Source organism: Mustelus asterias, unplaced genomic scaffold, assembly GCF_964213995.1.
Source record: "Mustelus asterias unplaced genomic scaffold, sMusAst1.hap1.1 HAP1_SCAFFOLD_77, whole genome shotgun sequence".
Taxonomy (NCBI): domain Eukaryota; kingdom Metazoa; phylum Chordata; class Chondrichthyes; order Carcharhiniformes; family Triakidae; genus Mustelus; species Mustelus asterias.
In genome coordinates, this window is record NW_027590136.1 from 104,070 (window position 1) to 126,583 (window position 22,514).

General features: G+C 46.5%; 2 protein-coding genes across 2 annotated transcripts in view; one reads left to right on the forward strand and one right to left on the reverse strand.

Moving 5' to 3' along the window:
• Positions 1-7,907: 7,907 nt before the first annotated feature.
• Positions 7,908-22,514, reverse strand: part of LOC144483724 (uncharacterized) — a 231,012-nt gene continuing 216,405 nt past the window's right edge. The window contains exons 12-13 of the mRNA XM_078202264.1: positions 13,773-13,778; positions 7,908-8,841 (exon numbers count right to left, since the gene is read on the reverse strand). Coding sequence (XP_078058390.1) covers positions 7,908-8,841; positions 13,773-13,778 — 940 coding nt within the window. The remainder of the gene's footprint in view (positions 8,842-13,772; positions 13,779-22,514) is intronic.
• On the forward strand, positions 14,558-15,728 carry LOC144483743 (uncharacterized). The gene has a single exon (XM_078202278.1). The coding sequence runs from the start codon at positions 14,558-14,560 to the stop codon at positions 15,650-15,652; it is 1,095 nt and encodes a 364-aa protein (XP_078058404.1). The 3' UTR covers positions 15,653-15,728.

Consider the following 22,514-nt stretch of genomic DNA (forward strand, 5'->3'; position numbering starts at 1 on the left):
CTGTGTACCTGTACACCTGGATCCCTTTGCCTATCAATACTCTGAAGGGTTCTGCCATTTACTGTATATTTCCTATCTGTATTAGACCTTCCAAAATGCATTACCTCACATTTGTCCTGATTAAACTCCATCTGCCATCTCTCCGCCCAAGTCTCTAATTGATCTATATCCTGCTGTATCCTCTGATGGTCCTCATCGCTATCTGCAAATCCACCAACCTTTGTGTCGTCCGCAAACTTACTAATCAATCCAGTTACATTTTCCTTCAAATCATTTATATATATTATAAACAGCAAAGGTCCCAGCACTGATCCCTGAGGAACTCCACTTGTCATGATGTGGAGATGCCGGCTTCAAGATGCCCTCGACATAGCCGGAGAGGTTCTCGCACAGGGTTCCAAGGTGAAGGCTGCCAAGGTGGCCAAAGTGTTCTCCAAGGCGGCCTTCACGACACACGACAGCGCAGAAACGCTGAGCAGAAACTGATAGCCAAGTTCCGCACACATGAGGACGGCCTCAACTGGGATCTTGGGTTTATGTCACACTATCTGTCCCCCCCACGATTTGCCTGGGTTTGCAAAATCTCACTGGCTCTCCTGTCTGGAGACAATACACATCTCTTTAACGTGTGCTTAATGCTGCCTCCACTCACATTGTCTGTATCTTTAAGACCTGGTTGGCTGTAGAGTTTCGCATTCTAATCAGTATTCTGTCACTTGATTTTGTGTCTCTGTGCCCTGTTTGAGAGCAGATTTCCACTCCATCTGACGAAGGAGCAGCGCTCCGAAAGCTAATGGCATTTGCTACCAAATAAACCTGTTGGACTTTGACCTGGTGTTGTTAAAACTCTTACTGTGTTTACCCCAGTCCAACGCCGGCATCTCCACATCATGACCTCCCCTGTAGCCAGTGAGGATACAAATGTTTCTCTCAAGGCCCCAGCAATTTCCTCCCTTGCCTCTCTCAGTATTCTGGGGTATATCCCATCAGGCCCTCGGGGACTTGTCTACCTTAATGTTTCTCAAGAACCCCAATACCTCCTCCTTTTTGATCTCAACATGACTCAAACTATCCACACACTTTCCCAGACTCATCATCCACCAAGTCCTTCTCTTTGGTGAATACTAACACAAAGTAGAACCATAGAAAATTACAGCTCAGAAACAGGCCTTTTGGCCCTTCTTGTCTGTGCCGAACCATTTTATGCCTAGTCCCACTGACCTGCACTTGGACCATATCCCTCCACACCCCTCTCATCCATGAACCCGTCCAAGTTTTTCTTAAATGTTAAAAGTGACCCCGCATTTACCACTTTATCCGGCAGCTCATTCCACACTCCCACCACTCTCTGCGTGAAGAAGCCCCCCCTAATATTCCCTTTAAACTTTTCTCCTTTCACCCTTAACCCATGCCCTCTGGTTTTTTTCTCCCCTAGCCTCAGCGGAAAAAGCCTGCTTGCATTCACTCTATCTATACCCATCAAAATCTTATACACCTCTATCAAATCTCCCCTCAATCTTCTACGCTCCAGGGAATAAAGTCCCAACCTATTCAATCTCTCATTTAATACCTCACCCATATCCTCTGGCGCCACGCATAGATTCCCAACCCTGTCCTTGAGTGGGCCAACCCTCTCCCTGGCCACCCTCTTACTCTTTATCTATGTATAAATTGTATAAAATGTATAAATGACGATTATACTTACAGAATTGCTCCTGAATCACGGATACAAAATAAAAGAAGCATGCTGGGAGATATCGGGGGATTATTTGGAAGTGCAAACTCGGGAGTCAATTCAGTACAACTGTCTGAACTGAATAGCTACTCCTCCCGAGCTGCCACAGGAGTTGGAAAGGAACTGCGGTGTGGAGCTCATGGAACCGAGTACGCACTGACCACTGTAGATCTCCAGGGTGAAGGACTCTTAAAAACATTTAACCGTTGCAACTGAAGGGATAATTCAAACCACTGAGGGCCAAGTCAAAGTTCGGGTGTGTGATAATCTCGAGAGATGAGGTTCGGTCTGACTTTGAAGATTTGAGATTTGGAACCATTTCCTGACATTGCTTAAACTTTCTTAATATTCACCGGGACAGACATGAATGGGGTGGCACAGTGGGTTAGCGCTGCTCCCTCACAGCGCCAGGGTCCCGGGTTCGATTCCCGGCTTGGGTCACTGTCTGTGCGGAGTCTGCACATTCTTCCCGTGTCTGCTTGGGTTTCCTCCGGGTGCTCCGGTTTCCTCCCACAGTCTGAATGATGTGTGGGTTAGATGCATTGGCCGTGCTAAATAAATTGCCCCTAAGTGTTAAGGGGACCAGTTAGGGTAAATGCATGGGGTTACGGGGATAGGGCCTGGGTGGGTTTGTGGTTGGTGCAGACTCGATGGGTCGAATGGCCTCCTTCTGCACTGTAGGGATTCTATGATTCACAGAAGGAGTACATTGGGTAATTGGAGTCCGTGCCGATTCTCTGTAGAACAATCCAGTCAGTCTCATTCCCCCCCTCTCCCTGTTCCCCCGCATCTTTATTTCCTCCAACTGCTCACCCAAACTTGTCTGTAAATCAATGATAGTTTCTGCTTCCGCGAGCGAGTTCCAGGCCGGGGTACTCATCATGTAACTAAAGTTTCACCTCACATCCAATCTGCCTGCCTATGTTTCGATGTAGATATTTAGGTTACCAGCATGCCTGAAGGTTTTCCTTTTCACTGCAGGTCAGGAAAACAGGAGTAGGGATCTGATTAGTGATTAATGATTAATTAATTAATTTAATTAGTGAACACTTGACTGGGAGGTGGTCCGGTGAGGGCTATAAAATTTATCATGGCATTTCCACAGGAAAACACATCCAACGGGATCTTTAAGGACTGTTACAGATTTGAATCATTTGGGACAGAGGAAAGGGGCTGGGTTCACCGAGCCGGGTCTAAAGGATACATGACCCATGGGGAGGACCTGGAATATGTGTAACAACACCAGGTTAAAGTCCAACAGGTTTATTTGGTAGCAAAAGCCACACAAGCTTTCGGAGCTCCAAGCCCCTTCTTCAGGTGAGTGGGAATTCTGTTCACAAACAGGGCATATAAAGACACAGACTCAATTTACATGAATAATGGTTGGAATGCGAATACTTACAGCTAATCAAGTCTTTAAGAAACAAAACAAAACAATTCCCACTCACCTGAAGAAGGGGCTTGGAGCTCCGAAAGCTTGTGTGGCTTTTGCTACCAAATAAACCTGTTGGACTTTAACCTGGTGTTGTTAAACTTCTTACTGTGTTTACCCCAGTCCAACGCCGGCATCTCCACATCATGGAATATGTGAGCAGGGCAGAATGCTGTCAGAATCAGAGCATTACATTGTGTGTGCCTGTCGGACCCTCAAGCTTCTCAGGAACACAAGCAAGATAATCATTGCTATTTTACCATTGAAGGAGGCATTTAAAGCAGTACAGGTGGGCCCCACTCTGTGATACATAATCACAGTAAGAAGTCTCACAACACCAGGTTAAAGTCCAACAGGTTTATTTGGTAGCAAATACCATAAGCTTTCGGAGCACAGCTCCTTCGTCAGATGGAGTGGTTATCTGTTCTCAAACAGTGCAAACAGACACAGAAATCAAATTACAGAATACTGATTAGAATGCAAATCTCTACAGCCAGCCAGGTCTTAAATGTACAGACAACGTGGGTGGAGGGAGCATTCAACACAGGTCAAAGAGATGTGTATTGTCTCCAGACAGAACAGCGAGTGAAATTCTGCAAGCCCAGGAGGCAAGCTGTGGGGGTTACTGATAATGTGACATAAATCCAACATCCCGGTTTAGGCCGTCCTCATGTGTGCGGAACTTGGCTATCAGTTTCTGCTCAGCGACTCTGCGCTGTCGTGTGTCGTGAAGGCCGCCTTGGAGAACGCTTACCTGAAGATCCAAGGCTGAATGCCCGTGACTGCTGAAGTGCTCCCCCACAGGAAGAGAACAGTCTTGCCTGGTGATTGTCGAGCGGTGTTCATTCATCCGTTGTCGTAGCGTCTGCATGGTTTCCCCAATGTACCATGCCTCGGGACATCCTTTCTTGCAGCGTATCAGGTAGACAACGTTGGCCGAGTTGCAAGAGTAGGTACCGTGTACCTGGTAGATGGTGTTCTCACGTGAGATGATGGCATCCGTGTCGATGTCGATTCCGCACACATGAGGACGGCCTAAACCGGGATGTTGGATTTATGTCACATTATCAGTAACCCCCACAGCTTGCCTCCTTGGCTTGCAGAATTTCACTAGCTGTTCTGTCTGGAGACAATACACATCTCTTTAACCTGTGTTGAATGCTCCCTCCACCCACATTGTCTGTACATTTAAGACCTGGCTGGCTGTAGAGATTTGCATTCTAATCAGTATTCTGTAATTTGATTTCTGTGTCTGTGCCCTGTTGGAGAACAGATCACCACTCCATCTGACGAAGGAGCTGTGCTCCGAAAGCTTATGGTGTTTGCTACCAAATAAACCTGTTGGACTTTAACCTGGTGTTGTGAGACTTCTTACTGTGTTTACCCCAGTCCAACGCCGGCATCTCCACATCATGACATACATAATCACCCCAGAGACAGAGATAATCTCAGCAGCTTTACTCTGTGAAAGCTATCACAGTGTTTTGTCTGTAAGTGACAGACTGTGGGAGAGTTCCACGCGTCTGGAAAAACATCGGGATACTTGTTTGGTGCCTGGTGGGATGAAGCGTACGTTGACGAAACACTGGGGAGAGTGGTCTGACAGGCCATGCAGGAGCCTATGGAAATTGCCCATGAGTGGGTCAGGTACTCCAAAGAACAAGACCCATAAGGGAGGAACACAGGTGAACCTCACTACCCAGACTGCCACCAGACTGAAACTATCAGCGGACACCATGGGTGGGACGGATTTGTTCCGGGAACAGCAGGAAACTAAGTGGTGGGAAATAATCAGGATGGGGATGGCCATTGGGACGGGGGGAAAGTTATTATGGCCACCATGAGGTCTATCATAGAAGGTCTATTAAATTGCCAGTTCTGGCAGTCCCTCACCATGCTCCAGCAGCACCCTGTTCAAAGAAGGGGGAAGCTTGAAGGTGAAATTTACAGCAGGATAGTTTTGGCTGTCTCCTGACATCTGGAAGACTGGCAGCCGAAGGACTCGGAGAGATATTCTCAACATTATATTGGTCTTTTTGGGTGGTCACCCAATGGCCAAAGGGGAGGTCTGAAAGGGTTAATAATCACACAAGTTTCAACATCACATAAGCGGCAATGGTACAAACCACAGATCTTTATTGAAGCAGAAAGTGACGTCACAGGTGGATAGGGTCGTAAAGAGTGCCTTTGGTACATTGGCCTTTATAAATCGAAGTATCGAGTATAAAGGTTGCAGTGTTATGGTAAGGTTATATAAGGCATTGGTGAGGCCGAGTTTGGAGTATTGTGTACAGTTTTGGTCACCTAGTTACAGGAAGGATGTAAATAAGATTGAAAGAGTGCAGAGAAGGTTCACAAGGATGTTGCCGGTACTTGAGAAGCTGAGTTACAGAGAAAGGTTGAATAGGTTGGGACTTTATTCCCTGGAGCGTAGAAGATTGAGGGGAGATTTGATAGAGGTGTATAAGATTTTGATGGGTATAGATAGAGTGAATGCGAGCAGGCTTTTTCCGCTGAGGCTAGGGGAGAAAAAAACCAGAGGGCATGGGTTAAGGGTGAAAGGAGAAAAGTTTAAAGGGAATATTAGGGGGGGCTTCTTCACGCAGAGAGTGGTGGGAGTGCGGAATGAGCTGCCGGATAAAGTGGTAAATGCGGGGTCACTTTTAACATTTAAGAAAAACTTGGACGGGTTCATGGATGAGAGGGGTGTGGAGGGATATGGTCCAAGTGCAGGTCAGTGGGACGAGGCATAAAATGGTTCGGCACAGACAAGAGGGGCCAAAAGGCCTGTTTCTGAGCTGTAATTTTCTATGGTTCTATGGTTCAGAACCCAGGTAAGCAGCAAGGCCTGGTTACAAGAGAGACAACCCCAGAGTATAGTTTGATCTAACAAAGCCTCTTAGCCTGAGAGAATTCATGAAATCAGACATCTGGAGATGAGAGAGATAATGGAAATGTGGAATTGAGGTTACAATCAGATCAATCATGAATGGTCGAGCAGGCTCGAGGGGCCGAGTGGCCTACTCCTGCTCCTAATTCATATGTGATCACCATCCTTTATAATAGATCGTAGCATTTTCCATCCTACTGACGTCAGGCTAATGGGTCTGTGGTTCCCCATTTTCTCTCTCCCTCCTTACAGTAAGAAGTCTCAGAACACCAGGTTAAAGTCTAAAAGGTTTATTTGGTTGTACGAGATTTCAGGACTCACCTGATGAAGGAGTAGCGCTCCGAAAGCTCGTGCTACCAAATAAACCTGTTGGACTTTAACATGATGTTCTGAGACTTCTTACTGTGCCCACTCCAGTCCAACGCCGGCATCTCCACATCATAGCTATCTCCCTCCTTAAATAGTGGGGTTATATTTACCAATCTGCAGCAACCATTCCAGAATCTATAGAATTTGGAAAGATGACCCCCAATGTATCCACTATCTCTACAGCCACCTCTTTCAACACTCTGGGATGTAGATCATCAACTTTTGGGGATTTATTCAATTTCAAACACCATTAATTTCTGCAGTACCACTCTCTCACGAATGCTAATCTCTTCCAGTTCCTCATGCTCACCACTCCCTTGGTTCTCTCGTGTTTTTGGGATGATTTCTGTATCTTCCTCCATGAAGACAGAGACACAGTGTTCAGTTTCTCTGCCATTTCCCCATTCCCCATTATAAACTCTCCTGTCTCCGCCTGGAATGGACCCACATTTATCTTTGTTAAGCTTTTCCCTTTCACACACCGTTAGGAGCATTTCCAGTTGGTTATGTCTTTCTCACCAGTTTGCTCTCATATTCTATTTTCTCTTTGTCAGTTTCATGGTTCTCCTTTGCTGAATTCTAAAAAAAGTTCCCAATCCTCAGGCTTACGACTATTTTGGCCACTTTATGAGTCTCTTCCTTTGATCTAATTGAATCTTTATCTTTTCTTGTTAGCCACGGTTGCTGTACTTTTCTGTTGGATTTTTGTTCAATGAAGGAATCTATGTTTGATGCCAATATGTAATAATTATTTATATTTGAGAGATTAACTGTCTACCATCACAGTGGCACAGTGATTAGCACTGCTGCCTCACAGCGCCAGGCACCCGGGTTCGATTCCCAGCTTGGGTCACTGTCTGTGCAGATTCTTAACATTCTTCCCGTGTCTGCATGGGTTTCCTCCGGGTGCTCCGGTTTCTTCCCATAGGACGTTCTGTTAGGTGCATTGGCCATGCTAAATTCTCCCTCAGTGTACCTGAACAGGTGCTGGAATGCGTTGACTCGGGGATTTTCACAGTAACTTCATTGCAGTGTGAATTTAAGCCTACTTGTGACACTAATAAATAAATACATTTTAATGTTATTTTCCAGCTGTCACAGCCAATGTACCCCTCCTGGTTTGATGGTTTTCTTCTGTGAGAAACACCCAGATGGATTAAACAAAAGAACCATGCAACCAGCACAGCCCATCTCCATGGCAATGTGGCATGTTTTGGGGGATTCCAAACAGAAATGGGAACTAAATATTTTCTAAGTTCTGAACATCCTGTCACTCTGTGATCCTTGTGAAAGTGGAAACCAGGTGTTCGCAACAAGGCTCAAAGAGAATCAGCCCACTGGAGGCAAAGTTGTGAGACCGGCCAGTCCAGCAGAAAAAAACCCTCCGACCCTCCCCATTGACCAACTGTGAGAATGAACAAAATGCAGCTCTAGATGTAACTCAGAGCATGAACAATAATAGCATAATCTAACCCCTGGAATCACTTGTGAATTTTTTGGTGCCTTCGCAGACGAGAGGCATCACTGAATCCCTTCCTACATTGAGAGCAAGTGAATGGCCTCTCCCCAGCATGAACTCGCTGGTGAGTCTGTAGGTTAGATGAATCACTGAATCCCTTCCCACACTGAGAGCAGATGAATGGCTTTTCCCCAGTGTGAACTCGCTGGTGTCTCAACAGGTTGCATGAAAGAGTGAATGCCTTCCCACACTCAGAGCAGGTGAATGGTCTCTCCCCAGTGTGAACTCGCTGGTGTCGCAACAGGGGGGTTAACAAAGTGAATCGCTTCCCGCACTCTGAGCAGGTGAAGGGCCTATCCCCAGTGTGAAACTGCTGGTGTCTCAACAGCTGGTGTGACAAAGTGAATCCCTTCCCACACTGAGAGCAGGTGAATGGTCTCTCCCCGGTGTGAACTCGCTGGTGTGTCTGCAGGGTGGATGAATCATTGAATCCTTTTCCACACTGAGAGCAGATGAATGGCCTCTCTCCAGTGTGAACTCGCCTGTGTCTCAACAAGTTGCACAAAAGAGTGAATCCCTTTCCACACTGCAAGCAGGTGAATGGCTTCTCCCCAGTGTGAACTCGCTGGTGTCTCTGCAGGGTGGATGAATCACTGAATCCCATCCCACACCAAGAGCAGGTGAATGGCCTCTCCCCAGTGTGAATTCGCTGGTGAGACTGCAAGTGGGCTAACTGAGTGAATCCCTTCCCACACTGAGAGCAGGTGAATGGTCTCTCCCCGGTGTGAACTCGCTGGTGTGTCTGAAGGTGGGATGACAGAGTGAATCCCTTCCCACACTGAGAACATACGAACTGTTTCTCCCCAGTGTGAACTCGCTGGTGTGTCTTTAAGGTAGATGAACGACCGAATCCCTTCCCACACACAGAGCAGGTGAATGGCCTCTCCCCAGTGTGGCTGCGCCGATGAGCTTCCAGGTCTGATGGGGATCTGTATCTCTTCCCACAATCCTCACATTTCCATGGTTTCTTCATGTCTTAGGTCTCCTTCTATCTCTCCAGGTCAGACAATCAGTTAATCACTTGTTCACAACCAAAACACATGTACAATCTCCCTGCTGTGAACAATGTGATGTTTTTTTCTGGCTGTGCAACTGATTCAACTTTTTTCTGCAGTCAGTTCACTGGAACATTCATTAGGGTGTGTGTGTGTGTGTCTCGGTGCTTTTCCAGTCATACTGATGTTTAAAGTCTTTTGAAGCTGACAGAACAGAGAAACATTTCTCCTTCTGGAATCTAAGCTGATGATATTCAAGTCCCAAGGAATCGAATAACTCTGTCAGATCTAAATGTGACGATTGAGATTTCTGTCCGAGATTCCTCCTCTTCTCATATCCTGTGCAAACAAGTTACAAAAGTCATCAGTGTCAGTACAGGATAGAAATTCAGAACAGACAATTCTAGTTTCTATGCAACATTCTTTCCTCTCTCATTCCTCAAAAGCTGTAAATCTCCATCCCACACACTCTCCCTCCATTCTCACTCTGCTGTGTCTAATATTCACCCTCCCAATTCTCCTGAAGGTGCTGATTGAGGCTGATTGACAGATCCATGCTCACTGCTTTCAGCCCTGGACACAGAGAGCTGAAAATCTCCACATAGGTTGACAGGCATATACCATGTCAGAATTCCTGCACTAAAAGTGTTATGTCCAGGACATTATCACTTGAGTGGGTAGGGCAAGGATTTGAGGAAGATTAGGCAGGGAGAGCATGATCTGGAACTTGTGCCTATGAGGATGGTGGAACAGCAGATGATCAATAATTCCAAAATGAAATTGGGTGGGCATTTGAAGGAAATAAAACTTGCAGGAAATGTTGATTTAGAGATTGAATGGGACTGATCGGATAGTTCGACAAGATGTGCAGGTTAGGTTGATTAGCTATGCTAAATTGCCACTTGGTGTCCCAGGATGTGTGGGTTGCGGGGGAGTTGTGGGGTAAATCCGTGGGGTAACAGGGATAAGGGCCTGGGAAGAATGCTCTGTTGGAGAGTCGGTGCAGACTTAAGAACATAAGAACATAAGAAATAGGAGCACGAGTAGGCCATCTGGCCCTTCGAGCCTGCCCCGCCATTCAACAAGATCATGGCTGATCTGAAGCGAATCAGTTCCACTTACCCGCCTGCTCCCCATATCCCCTAATTCCCTTATCGATCAGAAAACTATCTACCCGTGATTTAAACATATTCAACGAGGAAGCCTCCACCACTTCAATGGGCAGAGAATTCCAGAGATTCACTACCCTCTGAGAGAAGAAGTTCCCCCTCAACTCTGTTCTGAACCGGCCCCCCCCCCCTTATTTTGAGGCTGTGCCCTCTAGTTCTGGTTTCCCTTCTAAGTGGAAAGAATCTCTCCACCTCTACCCTATCCAGCCCCTTCATTATCTTATATATCTCTATAAGATCACCCCTCATCCTTCTAAACTCCAACAAGTACAGACCCAATCTGTTTAATCTCTCCTCATAAGCTACACCCCTCATCTCCGGTATCAACCTGGTGAACCTTCTCTGCACTCCCTCCAAGGCCAATATATCCTTTCGCAAATAAGGGGACCAAAACTGCACACAGTACTCCAGTTGCGGCCTCACCAGTGCCTTGTACAGTTGCAGCAAGACCTCCCTGCTTAAGTAAGTGGTACTGATCCACGTCCCTCCCTGAGAGGGGGGAGTTAATAGTGGGAAATGAGGATATGGCTGAGTCTTTAAATAAGTTTTTTGTGTCGGTCTTCACGGTGGAGGACACAAATAGTTTGCCAAATATTAACGATAGAGGGTTGGCAGCAGGAGAAATACTTAATACAATTAATGTTACCAGAGAGGCAGTGCTGGGTAGACTAATGGGACTGAAGGTGGACAAGTCCCCGGGTCCGGATGGAATGCATCCCAGGGTATTGAAAGAAATGTCAGAGGTAATAGTGGATGCGTTAGTGATTATTTATCAAAACTCGTTGCATTCTGGGGTAGTGCCGGTTGATTGGAAAACGGCTAATGTTACGCCGCTGTTTAAAAAAGGAAGGAGACAAAAGGCGGGTAACTATAGGCCGGTCAGCTTAACGTCTGTAGTAGGGAAAATGCTGGAATCCATTATTAAAGAGGAGATAGCAGGGCATCTGGATAGAAATGGTTCGATCAATCAGACGCAGCATGGATTCATGAGGGGAAAGTCATGCTTGACGAACATGTTGGATTTTTATGAAGATGTGACTAGGGCGGTTGATGGAGGAGAACCGGTGGATGCGGTGTTTTTGGATTTCCAAAAGGCGTTTGATAAGGTGCCCCATAAAAGGCTGCTGAAGAAGATTAGGGCACACGGAGTTGGGGGTAGTGTGTTAAAGTGGATTGGGGACTGGCTATCCGACAGGAAGCAAAGAGTCGGAATAAATGGGTGTTTTTCCGGTTGGAGGAAGGTACTAGTGGCGTGCCGCAGGGATCGGTACTCGGGCCGCAACTGTTTACCATTTATATAGATGATCTGGAGGAGGGGACGGAGTGTAGGGTAACGAAGTTTGCAGACGACACAAAGATAAGTGGAAAAGTGAATCGTGTGGAGGACGGAGAAGATCTGCAGAGAGATTTGGACAGGCTGAGTGAGTGGGCGAGGATATGGCAAATGGAGTATAACGTTGAGAAATGCGAGGTTATACACTTTGGAGGAAATAATAACAAATGGGATTACTATCTCAATGGAAACAAATTAAAACATGCTACCGTGCAAAGGGACCTGGGGGTCCTTGTGCATGAGACGCAAAAGCCCAGTCTGCAGGTACAACAGGTGATCAAGAAGGCAAATGGGATGTTGGCCTATATCGCGAGGGGGATAGAATATAAAAGCAGGGATGTCTTGATGCACCTGTACAGGGCATTGGTGAGGCCGCAGCTGGAATACTGTGTGCAGTATTGGTCCCCTTATATGAGGAAGGATATATTGGCATTGGAGGGAGTGCAGAGAAGGTTCACCAGGTTGATACCGGAGATGAGGGGTTTGGATTATGAGGAGAGGCTGAGGAGATTGGGTTTGTACTCGTTGGAGTTTAGAAGGATGAGGGGGGATCTTATGGAGACTTATAAGATAATGCGGGGGCTGGATAGGGTGGAGGCGGAGAGATTCTTTCCACTTAGTAAGGAAGTTAAAACTAGAGGACACAGCCTCAAAATAAAGGGGGGTCGGTTTAAGACAGAGTTGAGGAGGAACTTCTTCTCCCAGAGGGTGGTGAATCTCTGGAATTCTCTGCCCACTGAGGTGGTGGAGGCTACCTCGCTGAATATGTTTAAAGCGCGGATGGATGGATTCCTGATCGGTAAGGGTATTAAGGGTTATGGGGATCAGGCGGGTAAGTGGTACTGATCCACGTCAGATCAGCCATGATCTTATTGAATGGCGGGGCAGGCTCGAGGGGCTGGATGGCCTACTCCTGCTCCTATTTCTTATGTTCTTATATTCTATCCCCCTCGCGATAAAGGCCAACATTCCATTCGCCTTCTTGATCACCTGCTGCACCTGCAGACTGAGTTTTTGCGATTCGTGCACAAGGACCCCCAGGTCCCTCTGCACAGTCGCACGATGTAATTTTTCTCCATTTAAATAATATTCCAATTTACTATTATTTCTTCCAAAGTGGATAACCTCACATTTGCTGACGTTATATTCCATCTGCCAGATCCTCGCCCACTCGCTCAGCCGATCCAAATCTCTCTGCAGACTTTCTGCGTCCTCCACACAATTCGCTTTCCCACTCACCTTGGTGTCATCAGCAAACTTGAATACCCTACATTCAGTCCCCTCCTCCAGATCATCTATGTAAATGGTCAACAATTGAGGCCCCAGCACCGATCCCTGCGGCACGCCACTGGTCACCAACTGCCAACCAGAAAAGCACCCATTTATCCCAACTCTCTGCTCCCTGTTAGATAGCCAATCCCCAATCCACGGCAACACCTTACCCCTAACTCCGTGTACCCCAATCTTCTGCAGCAACCTTTTGTGAGGCACCTTATCGAACGCCTTCTGGAAATTGATCAAAGACTTGATGGAACAAAAGGCCTCCTTCTGCACTGGACTCGAGTTACCCAACAGACTCCTTCTGTGCTGCAATGACTTTATGACTGGAAATGTATAATATACCCACAGTAATATATTACACAACTAGAAATAATAAGAAATGGAAAGGGGACAAAAGGTGTTTTACTCACAGAGACAGGAGGAAGTTTGAGTCTGAAGCTCAATCTTCATTCACACAAAGCCGGCGCTCTGATTGGCTGGAGGACCAGAGTCCTTCCGGTCCTCCAAGTCTCCCCATTGGTCAAGACTTCAGCATGCAGTTCAGGGGGTGGGCTCTCCTTCGCACATGCGCAGCTTCCCTTCGTCCTTGGACATGCGCAGTCCCAGGCCGGGGGGAAGGGGGAGATCACCGAGCGGCTTCTCGCTCTCAGCCGGTTGCCTGGAAACCTTGGCTGGAGGAGGTGCCGGAGGAGGGGAACAATGGGTGGGGGCGGGGCTCCCGGGTCCGCGCGCCCGGGCCTGCGCACTGGAACCCGGAGACGTCACCGCGGAGCGCAGCGATTCCTATTGGCTGATTCAGGGAGCGCTCCGTTGTGACGTCACAACACGGAAGTGGTCCAATGAGCTTCACAGTGAAACTCCCTCCTCTGGGAGGAAATCAATGTTTCCCCCTTTCCATTTCTTTTCTCATTCTGGGGGAAATTGGGGACTCGCAGCAACTGAAGGGTAAGGTCTTGAATCCAGTCTGTTTATTTCAGCATTTTTAGTCTGGGAGCCTGCATGGAAATTTTCAGCTCTCTGTGTCCAGGACAGGATGTGGAGATGCCGGCGTTGGACTGGGGTGAACACAGTAAGAAGTCTCACAACACCAGGTTAAAGTCCAGCGGGTTTATTTGGTAGCACGAGCCACAAGCTTTCGGAGCGCTGCCCCTTCATCAGGTGAGTGTTCCAGTGCACTCAACTGATGAAGGGGCAGCGCTCTGGAAGCTTGTGGCTTGTGCTACCAAATAAACCTGTTGGACTTTAACCTGGTGTTGTGAGACTTATTACTGTCCAGGACAGGAAGCAGTGAGCATGGATCTGTCCATCAGTCTGAATCAGCACCTTCAGGAGAAATGGGAGGGTAAATATTAGATACAGCAGAGTGAGAATAAGGGCAGAATGAATGGGATGGAGATTCACAGCTTTTGAGGAATGAGAGAGGAAAGAATGTTCCATAGAAACTAGAATTGTCACTTCTGAATTTCTATCCTGTACTGACTGTGATGTTTTTACAAAAATGTTTCACAGGATATCAGAGAGAACTCTCGACTGTGTCACGTCTAGATCTGACAGAATCACTTGATTCCTTGGGACCTGAATATCGTCAGCCTTTGAAACTAAGGGGAGAAATATTTATCAGCTTCTGAAGATTTTGAACATCAGTGCGACTGGAAAAGCACTGACACACTGACCCCCAAGTGAGAGTGTTCCAGTGCACTGACTGGAAAGAGCTTTAACCAGTTACACAGCCTGAAAATACATTGCAGCATTCACAGTGAGGAGCGACTGTGTTGTGTGTTGAAAAGGCTTCAACTGGTTGTCTGACCTGCAGAGATTCAAGGAGACCCAAAAGATGGAAAAACCATGGAAATGTGGGGACTGTGGAAAGGGATGGAGGTCACCATCAGAGCTGGAAGCCCATCGGCGCAGCCACACGGGGGAGAGGCCGTTCACCTGCGTTCAGTGTGGGAAGGGATTTACTCAGTTATCGAACCTGCAGACCCACCAGCGAGTTCACACCAGGGAAAGACCATTCACCTGCTCTCAGTGTGGGAAGGGATTCACTCATTCATCCAGTCTGCAGAGGCACCAGCGAGTTCACACTGGGGAGAGACCATTCACCTGCTCTGTGTGTGGACAGAGATTCACTCAGTTATCCAGCCTGCAGACACACCAGCAAGTTCACACTGGGGAGAGACCGTTCACCTGCTCTGTGTGTGGAACAGGATTCAGTGATTCCAGCACTCTGCGGAGACACCAGCGAGTTCACACTGGGGAGAGACCGTTCACCTGCTCTGTGTGTGGAACAGGATTCAGTGATTGCAGCACTCTGCGGAGACACCAGCGAGTTCACACTGGGGAGAGGCCATTTACCTGCTCAGTATGTGGGAAGGGATTTCGTGTTTCATCTACTCTGCTGAAACACCAGCACATTCATACTGGGGAGAGGCCATTCACCTGCTCTCAGTGTGGCAAGGGATTTACTCAGTTATCCACCCTACAGACCCACCAGCGAGTTCACACCAGGGAGAGGCCATTCACCTGCTCTGTTTGTGGGAAGGGATTCAGTCAGTCATCCAACCTGCAGAGACACAACCAAGTTCACACTGGGGAGAAACCATTCATCTGCTTTCATTGTGGGAAAGGATTCACTCTGTCTTCGAACCTGCGGACACACCAGCGAGTTCACACTGGGGAAAGGCCGTTCACTTGCTCTGTGTGTGGGAAGGGATTCACTCAGTTATCCACCCTGCAGTCACACCAACGAGTTCACACTGGGGAGAGACCATTCACCTGCTCTGTATGTGAGAAGGGATTCACTCAGTTATCTGCCCTGCAGTCACACCAGCGAGTTCACACTGGGGAGAAACCATTCACCTGCTCTGAGTGTGGGAAGGGATTCAGTGTTTTATCCACCCTGCACAGACACCAGCAAGTTCACGAGTGATTCCAGGGGTTGGATTCTGCTGTTATTGTTTCTGCTCTCAATTATACCCAGGACTGCATTTTGTTCATTCTCACAGTTGGTCAATGGGGAGGGTCGGAGGGTTTCTTTCTGCTGGACTGGCCGGTCTCACAACTTTGCCTCCAGTGGGCTGATGCTCTTTGAGCCTTGTTGCGAATACCTGGTTTCAAATTTCACAAGGATCACAGAGTGACAGGTGATATGAAGTTAAGAGATATTTAGTCAGCATTTTTGTTTGAAACCTCCCAAATGTCCATCCAATTTCCTTTGTAATTGTTTATTGTCTCCACTTCCTCCACCCTCCTAAGCAGCGAGTTCCAGGTCATTACCATTCGCTGCATCAAAATATTCTTCCTCACGTCCCCCCCCTGCATCTCTGATCCAAAACCTTAAATCTGTGCCCCCTCATCCTTGTCCCATCAGCTAATGGGAACAGCTTTTCTTTGTCCACCTTATCTCAACCTGTCAGAATCTTGTCCACCTCTATCAAATCTCCCCTCAACCTCCTTTGCTCCAAGGGGAACAACCCCAACCTGACATCAACAATATAAGGAACAAACTAACAGAATATGTTAATACCTGAAATCAAATGGGAATGTTTAATTCCTGTTTTAAAGATATTGTGAATATATTGTCCTGGACAATAACGGAATTGGGATAACTCACCTTAGGTGTGTTGAATGGAATATATCGATCTGGTAACCACCTACATTCTAGTGAAAGTCTGGAATGTGTAGCTTGAAATCCCTCCCTAACAGCACTGTGGGTGTACCTACACCTCAGGCATTGCAGCAGTTCAGGAAGGCAGTGTTGGGGTTGACCACGGCCGAGGCAGCTACATACAGCCACATATTCTGTTATAATTGAAGGACTGCAGATTAAATGTGAGGCATTATGGGACTGGACTATCTTGACCACATTCCTGTGACTGCTCAGTTTCTGCAATCACGGACCATTAAAGCTGCTTAGCAGGGCCCCGACAGAGGACCTGGTGAGAATATTTACTCAGAATGAGTGAGAATTAAACTTATTCCAGGATTGGCTGGTGGTCAGCGGCTGAGATTCCTGAATCTGTAAAAAGGGGATCTGACCAATCATCAAACAGCAGTAGGTAGTTGGTTCAGAAGTTAAGAAGCGTTCTCAGGCATTGTATCAATTATTTTATCATAAATTTGTGAGGGACTTGTGACCTGATAGTCGGTGAAGTGACGATATACTCTAAGTAGCACTGGACTGAAAAGCGGATCTCTGAGAGTAGATTCTAATGGATCTAATCCTACCATTCGATGGAACAAAAAAAAGTTTGAGTTATCATGGAGGAGAATTAAGCATCTTGTATCTTATTTTAATTGAGGAGTTGTGAGCTTGGAGTGCTCTGTTGCTTTAAGAAGCTGCAGCTGCGAGAGAGAGAGAATGCTGAGGATTCATTGTTTGAAATTTACGAGCTGTGAGAATCTGTGTGTTTTGTTTGTTTTATGTGGATGTTTGTAGATGTGTTTTATCATTGTTTTGGGCTACATTTGTTAAGGTTTATCTTTCTGGGGATTTAATCTTATTTTGAGTCTTTAATTAAAGGTATTTCTGGAAGTTTAAAAACAGGAACACAAGAACGCTTTGGGAATTAATTTGGTCATTGTTGTTGTCAAGCACATGCTAAGATTTCTCTGCTTGTGTGTGGATGATATTTGTGGTTGAAAGCTTCAAGCTTTGAGGATTTCTGTCTGTGATTTAAATCAAACAAACTTTAAAAACGAAGTGTAATTAATAAAGATTTTTTTTCAAACTCTATGACCATGGAGCCATATTTAATGGCCAGAGACCTGATTCCAGGATATTTTACTAAACATGCAGGAATTTTAATCCGGATACAATTCACACATTTAAGAATGAGAGTTTTAATTTGTCATGCTTAGTTACAATTTGAGACATGTGAAATGACTCTGACCAATCCTGTACTGGATTGATCTTTGGTTAAACTTCCTGTCAGAGTTGAGAGGGTTGGCTTATGAGGAGAGACTGAGTGGACTGGGACGATACTCATTGGAATTCAGAAGAATGAGAGGAGCTCTTACAGAAACATATAAAATTATGAAATATAGTACATATAAAAGTATGGGAATAGATTGGAAGCAGGGAGGTTGTTTCCACTGGCAGGTGAAACTCGAACTAGGGAGCATCACCTCAAAATAAGGGGGAGCAGATTTAGGACTGAATTGAGGAGGAACTTCTTCATCCAAAGTCTGTTTATTTATTATTTATTAATCACAAATCAGGCTTACATTAACACTACAGTGAAGTTACTGTGAAATTCCCCGAGTTGCCACACTCCGGCGCCTTCTGTGACATTCCCTGCCAGTGCTTGTTGAATGATTTTAAGGCAAGGATAGATAAATTCTTCAACAGTAAAGGAATTAAGGGTTATGGTGAGCGGGCGGGTAAATGAAGCTGAGTCCACGAAATGATCAGCCATGATCTTATTGAATGGTGCAGCAGACTTGAGGGACCAGATGGCCTACTCCTGCTCCGAGTTCTTATGTAAGGTCAAAAGATTTATTCCTGACGCAATGAAAAGGGAAATTCTGGAATTGGATACTGAAGAAAAGAGTTTAAAAGGAGAGATTATCAAATAGAAATGTTTCCCAGACCGTGTGGTCATTAGATTAAAACAAAGGAAGAGTGCTGACGTCCATTCGAGAACTTTTAGTCCACCCCTTTTCAAACTAAGGGAGTCTATGTACAAAGAAAGCCCAAGCTCAGGTGGTCTGGAAAACATCATGATGGGGGCACCAATCTGTTCATGAGCTGATCACAAAGCCCCATAATGCCCAGATACTAATTTCATTGGACCGATATATAATGTATGTAATCTATCACCATTCTGATTGGATTGTGTCCAGCCGGGATGTGCTGAGTAACTGTATAAGAATTGATGATTTTCTTTGTTGGGTGGAGTTGCACATGGTCAGCCCCTGTGGCTTCTCCCCGCTGGCGTAACTCAATAAACTGTTTGTCAATAGAATCAGGCTTGAGTGTTGAATGATTCTTCTGAGTTCATTCCCCAAAACACACTGGGTACATTACCACTGGAGACCAGGTATCGCCAAAAACTTCAGACAATACAAAGACTCATGAAAGCCAGTGTCCCAGTTTAAAGACACATCTTTTATCAGACCAACAATCGAAGGGAGAAATTATTGGACAGTGAAATGCCTCTCTAGAAGAGAAGCATCCTTATCTCTCCAATAACTCTGACGTACAATGCTTCGGCTGGATCAATTATACATTCTTCATTAGAAATTCTCCTGCCTTTCATTAGGTGTGAACAAATCATTTTCTATACAAATAAATCCTTAATTACACGTCATATACTTTAGCCAATTGCATTTTATCCTCTGACACAATGGGATTTAATGGTCAGTAGAATCCAGACACTTCATCCCCCTATTGCTTAGCAACGCCAGACGCTTAGCTACAAAGGTCAAAGTTAATGTTCCCACCGGCTCTTACTCCGCCACTGGCCAAACCAGACAAATGCACGTTCTCATGTCTGAGAAGACACTGTCTTATCTGAACAGTGTGAATCAACCCTATTCTTGAAGCTGCCTTGAGAACCTTTCTGTTAGAAACTTCGCTGATCAAGGTTGTCACATTCTGTGGCTTCATTGTTCCGAAGAATGTAGCCTGTCTGTAAATATCCCTGTACCATCATGCCTTGCAGCAGCCTGCCTTTGGCTAAAGTTTACAATTGCTTTTAAAAATACAGCTAACATACATTTTAAAATCAGAAAATTCATGTTTAAATCAGAATTAATTGTTTAAATCTTTTACTACGTTCTTGTGTGTAGACTGTTCCCTTGTTCGCTTCTGTGTCTGATTTAGTCATTTAACTCAATGCTGGTGGTTCTGTTAGTGTCTGAGATGCCGAATGGTTTAAAATTTCTCGAATCTATTCGGAATTTTCTCCAACAGCTTGTCATTGTGGAGCTCGGAGTACAGCACTTGTTTCAGGAGTCTTGTCTGGGGCTTGTGTACAATGTGGCCCGCCCATCGTGGCTGGTTGAGTGTGACCAGTGCCTCGATACTGGGGATATTGGCCTGGGAGAGGACACTCACATTGATACGCCTATCCTGCCAGTAGATTTGCAGGATTTTGCGGAGGCAACATTGGTGACATCTCTCCAGAGATTTGAGGTGTGTTCTGTACATTGTCCATGTTTCTGATGGATACAGGAGGGCAGGGACCACGGCTGCTCTGCAAACCATGAGCTTGGTGCTGGATTTGAGGTCTCGGGCTTTGAACTCTGTTCCTCAGGCGTCCGAAGCCTGCACTGGCGCATTGGAGTCGATGCTGGATTTCATCGCCGATGCCTGCCGATGCCGACAGGATGCTCCCGAGGTGTGGGGCTCACCGTGGATCTTGATGGTCATGAGGGGAATTGTATTGGGCTGTGAGAGAACCTTTGTTTCCCGGATGTTTAGTCAGAGGCCCATTCTCTCATCTGCCTCAGTGAACATGTCGATGATAGTTTGTAGATCAGACAGACATTTTTTTCATTAATTTGTGGGACATGGTGTTGCTGGCTGGCCAACATTTATTGTAAGGAGTCTAACAACACCAGGTTAAAGTCCAACAGGTTTATTTGGTAGCAAACACCACTAGCTTTCAGAGTGCTGCTCCTTCGTCAGGTGAGTGGGAGACCTGCTCATACACAGCAAACAGGGCATATAAAGACACAAACTCAATTTACAGAATAATGATTGGAATGCGAGTCTTTACAGCTAATTAAGTCTTAAAGGTGCAGACAATGTGAGTGGAGGGATGAAGAGATGTGTGTTGTCTCCAGACAGGACAGCCAGTGAGACTTTGTAAGTCCAGGCAAGTTGTGGGAGTTACAGATAGTGTGACATGAACCCAAGATCCTGGTTGAGGCCGTCCTCATGTATGCGGAACCTGGCTATCAGTCTCTGCTCAGCGACTCTGCGCTGTCGTGAAGGCCGCCTTGGAGAACGCTTACCCAAATACCAGAGACCGAATGCCCGTGACCGCTGAAATGTTCCTCAACAGGAAGAGAACACTCTTGCCTGGTGATTGTCGAGCGGTGTTCATTCATCCGTTGTCATAGCGTCTGCATGATTTCCCCAATGTACCATGCCTCGGGACATCCTTTCCTGCAGCGTATCAGGTAGACAACGCTGGCCGAGTTGCAAGATTATGTACCGTGTACCTGGTGGATGGTGTTCTCACGTGAGATGATAGCATCCGTGTCGATGATCCGGCACATCTTGCAGAGGTTGCTGTGGCAGGGTTGTGTGGTGTCGTGGTCACAGTTCTCCTGAAGGCTGGGTAGTTTGCTGCGGACAATGGTCTGTTTGAGGTTGTGCGGTTGTTTGAAGGCAAGAAGTGGGGGTGTGGGGATGGCCTTGGTGAGATGTTCGTCTTCATCAATGACATGTTGAAGGCTCCAGAGGAGATGCCGTAGCTTCTCCACTCCGGGGAAGTATTGGACGACGAAGGGTACTCTGTCCACCATGTCCCGTGTTTGTCTTCTGAGGAGGTCGGTGCGGTTTTTCGCTGTGGTGTGTTCGGAACTGTCGATCGATGAGTCGAGCACCATATCCTGTTCTTATGAGGGCATCTTTCAGCGTCTGGAGGTGTCTGTTGCGATCCTCCTCATCCGAGCAGATCCTGTGTATTCGGAGGGCTTGTCCGTAGGGGATGGCTTCTTTAACGTGTTTAGGGTGGAAGCTGGAGAAGTGGAGCATCGTGAGGTTCCGCACATATGAAGACGGCCTCAACCGGGATCTTGGGTTCATGTCACACTATCTGTAACTCGCACAACTTGCCTCGACTTGCAAAGTCTCACTGGCTGTCCTGTCTGGAGACCATACACATCTCTTTAACCTGTGCTAATGCTCCCTCTACTCACATTGTTTGTACCTTTAAGACTTGATTAGCTGTAAAGACTTGCATTCCAACTATTATTTGGTAAATTGAGTTTGTGTCTTTATATGCCCTGTTTGCTGTGTATGAGCAGATCTCCCACTCACCTGACGAAGGAGCAGCTCTCCGAAAGCTAGTGGCGTTTGCTACCAAATAAACCTGTTGGACTTTAACCTGGTGTTGTTAGACTCCTGTGTTTATCCCAGTCCAACACCGGCATCTCCACATCATAACATTTATTGCCCATCCCTAGTTACCTGAGGGCAGTTGAGAGTTAACCATATTGCTGTGGCTCCTGGAGTTACATGTAGGCCAGACCAGGTTAGAACAATAGATTTCCTTCCCTAAAGGACATTAGTGAACCAGATGGGTTTTTCCGAAAATCGACAATGGTTTCATGGTCCTCAGTAGATTCTTAATTTTTTTTATTGAATTCAAATTCCACCATCTGACGTGGCGGGATTCAAACCCGGGGTCCCCAAAGTATCAGCTGAGTTTATGGCTTAATAGTCTAGTGATAATACCACTAGGCCAAAATTCCCCCCGCCCACCCACCCCCGGAGTCTGCATCCCGCAGCCCGATGACTGAGGCTGGGCTGGTCTTGGTTCTGGCCTGGAGGGGTCGGAGATTGAAAGTTTCCTACTGGTCCAGTCAGTTAGCTCGACTGCAGTGGGGAGCTTCATGGTGCTGGGGTGGAGTGTTGCTGCGGGGAAGGTGGGGATGAACGTTGGTGCGATGACGCAGCCCTGCTTGACCCCAGTTTGTACTCGTACCGATCGCCTCACCATAGGAAGGATGTGATTGCACTGGAGGGGGTGCAGAGGAGGTTCACCAGGATGTTGCCTGGGATGGAGTAACTTAGCTATAAGGAGAGACTCGATAGGCTTGGATTGTCTTTTTTA